The sequence below is a fragment of the Octopus bimaculoides genome, chromosome 7 (genome assembly GCF_001194135.2).
Source record: "Octopus bimaculoides isolate UCB-OBI-ISO-001 chromosome 7, ASM119413v2, whole genome shotgun sequence".
NCBI classification, from domain to species: Eukaryota; Metazoa; Mollusca; class Cephalopoda; order Octopoda; family Octopodidae; genus Octopus; species Octopus bimaculoides.
The window spans coordinates 22,396,937-22,399,577 of NC_068987.1; the positions used below are offsets into that span (position 1 = coordinate 22,396,937).

The 2,641-nt window shown below is 38.8% G+C and overlaps 1 protein-coding gene across 1 annotated transcript in view; it reads right to left on the reverse strand.

The window, feature by feature from the left end:
- LOC106870463 (cadherin EGF LAG seven-pass G-type receptor 1) overlaps window positions 1-2,641 on the reverse strand; it is a 143,646-nt gene that overhangs the window by 44,389 nt on the left and 96,616 nt on the right. The window contains exons 9-10 of the mRNA XM_052969136.1: window positions 1,918-2,034; window positions 518-587 (exon numbers count right to left, since the gene is read on the reverse strand). Of these exons, the coding sequence (XP_052825096.1) occupies window positions 518-587; window positions 1,918-2,034 (187 nt within the window). The remainder of the gene's footprint in view (window positions 1-517; window positions 588-1,917; window positions 2,035-2,641) is intronic.

The window sequence follows — 2,641 nt, forward strand, 5'->3', positions numbered from 1 at the left end:
ATATATATACATATATATATATATATATATATATATGTATATCTGTACGCATGTATGTATGTTTATATGTATGTATGAATGTATGCATGTACACACACACACACACATATATATATATATGCATACATGCATACATACGTACGTACATACATACATACATACATACACACACATACAGATATATATCACTCATCCCTATTGAATCCCTTACCGCCATTTCTACAATGACACCTGTCACCGTTATCATCATTTCAATCCCCACCAGTATCACTACGATCGTCATCAGCACCACCATCTCCATCATCCTCACGTTCATCATTATTCCAACAAAGAGACAAAGCCTCAAAAACTAAAGATATCCATCAGCCCATCCATACAAGCATACATACATGCGCGCGCGCACACACACACACACACACACACACACACACACATACACAAACATACACAGATACACTCCACGCCCCCACCACCATCACCACGCACACGTAGAGAAAGAGTAAAATGCTTTCGTTACCTGTCCTGTTTAAATGACAGTATTTGACCGATTGATGTAAAACGGGCGTTGAACAATCCAACGGGTCGACCTAAGGAAGCAAAAGAGAGAGAAAACGAAAGGCTTTAATGACTTATCGATAAAAAGACAACCATGTGAATTTGAGGTGAGGGGTAGTGGTGGGAAAGGGGCTTATACCAGTAAGTAAGAGAATATTCAATAAAGAGGGCAGACTATGAAAATTTTAATTATGTAAAGTTTGTGGTGATGGCGGCAGTCGATCGATAGATTGGATCAAAGACACGATTGCTGATATTACTGCATTGATATCATCAATTAGTTGCATCAATACTATCGATCTGTCGCATCCCCAGACAGAAACGTCGCTCTTAACATCTAAGTCAAAGACCCAGTCTTGTAACGAGTTAAATATCTCAATTCTGTAATGATTCTGTTAAAGAATTAAGATAAAAATTAATCACTGCAGGGATTAGAGCTTTTCTTCTTACATTAGAGAGTTCCACACACTCCTGCAAAATGAATACAAACAAAACTAGGACAATTCTTGTAATATCGTGGATTTCAGGACTGACTGACTGATGTCTCGTATTGTATTATGTCTTATAGGAAGTTAAGTGGTAATTCGTAAAAAAAAAAAACTTCTTTCTTCAAGAGTCATTAACAATAACCGCTAGGTAGTTTTTTTCTGTTTCTGTTCCAACAAGTGGGAAATTTCAGTCATATATTTTTTTTGTTTTTGCGTAGGGCATTCCACATATCACCTTTTAATTTATCCAAATTCATGCCATTGGCTCATTTCTGTTTTTTTCCCCTTAGCTCGATATTTGTTTTTCTTAATTCTGCAAATCATGCGGCACAATAATTATTTATAACTCAGCTGTAAGGCGGGGAGCTGGCAGAATAGTTTGCACGTTGGACAAAATGCTTAGCGGTATTTTTCTGGCCTTACGTTTGGAGTTCAAATTCTATTGAAGTCGAATAAGTACCAGTTGAGCCCTTGTGTCGATGTAGACGATTAGCTCACTTCTTCCAAATTTTAGACCTTTTCCTTATATTAGAGAGAAATAATTATTCACAGCTCTGTTTTTTTCTTCTGTGAATATAAATCTTTGTCAACAGATCAAATACCGACATTTTTGAAAGGACCTCAGCGACTAATGGGAGGGTAAAAGGGTACCCTTAAACTCAAAGACCTCCTCCAAATACTTACAAAAGAGTGGACTCGGTTAAAGGTACGAAGGACCTAGTTGTGGCGGTGTCGGAAATCTGGGCGACGAATTCAGAAATAGTCGGCAAATTTGCATAAAATCATACGAATTGCGAAGTTAGTAAGGAAAGATTCTTTGTAACAAAGGGCTTCAATGAAATATGATTTAGAAAAGGTGGGGTGAAGGACTAACCTTTGTTTTCACGACGGCAGATGTCATAGACTTCGTCTGGGAGTCTGATTGAACTGGTTTCTGATCTTTTCAGTTTATCGCCAGTGTATACGTCCTCCACAGTTGAGATACTGAAATCTGAATCGAAAGAAATATATGCATACATTTACATATACATACATACACACATAACCCGTATATACATACATGCATACATGCATACATATACATATATTATATATACATGCATACATACATAAATACATACATAATACATAAGTCGTAGAGACAGCTCTAATGGAGACCAATGAGGAGGGCAGCAGCACCACCAGCAATGAGGATGAGGAAGATGATTTCTTCAGCAATATCACTCGGTTTCGGGAGAACAGGAGCCATAGGTTACTGAAGTCCAAGGCGCAGAACTTGGCGAAGGCCTGGCTGGAGGAAGTCTCGAAGGAGGTCCTGGCTGAAGTCACCTTTTTTGGGTGAGCAGATCTTGATCAACCTGTTCACCATGTATAATACTGCTATCTCATCCAGTGCTGCAGCTGAGTGCCTATTCTCTATAGAGAAAGATATTTTGAGAGCCAAGACAGTCACCCTGTCAGATGGGAACTTTGTGAGGCTGCTGTTTATGAAGGACAACTAGCATCACGTCGAGGCGCTGGAGAAGGCCCAGCCAGAGTAGTAATCTTGATCATCATCTGGTCTTGGCATGATACCTAGGCTATACTATACTTATATA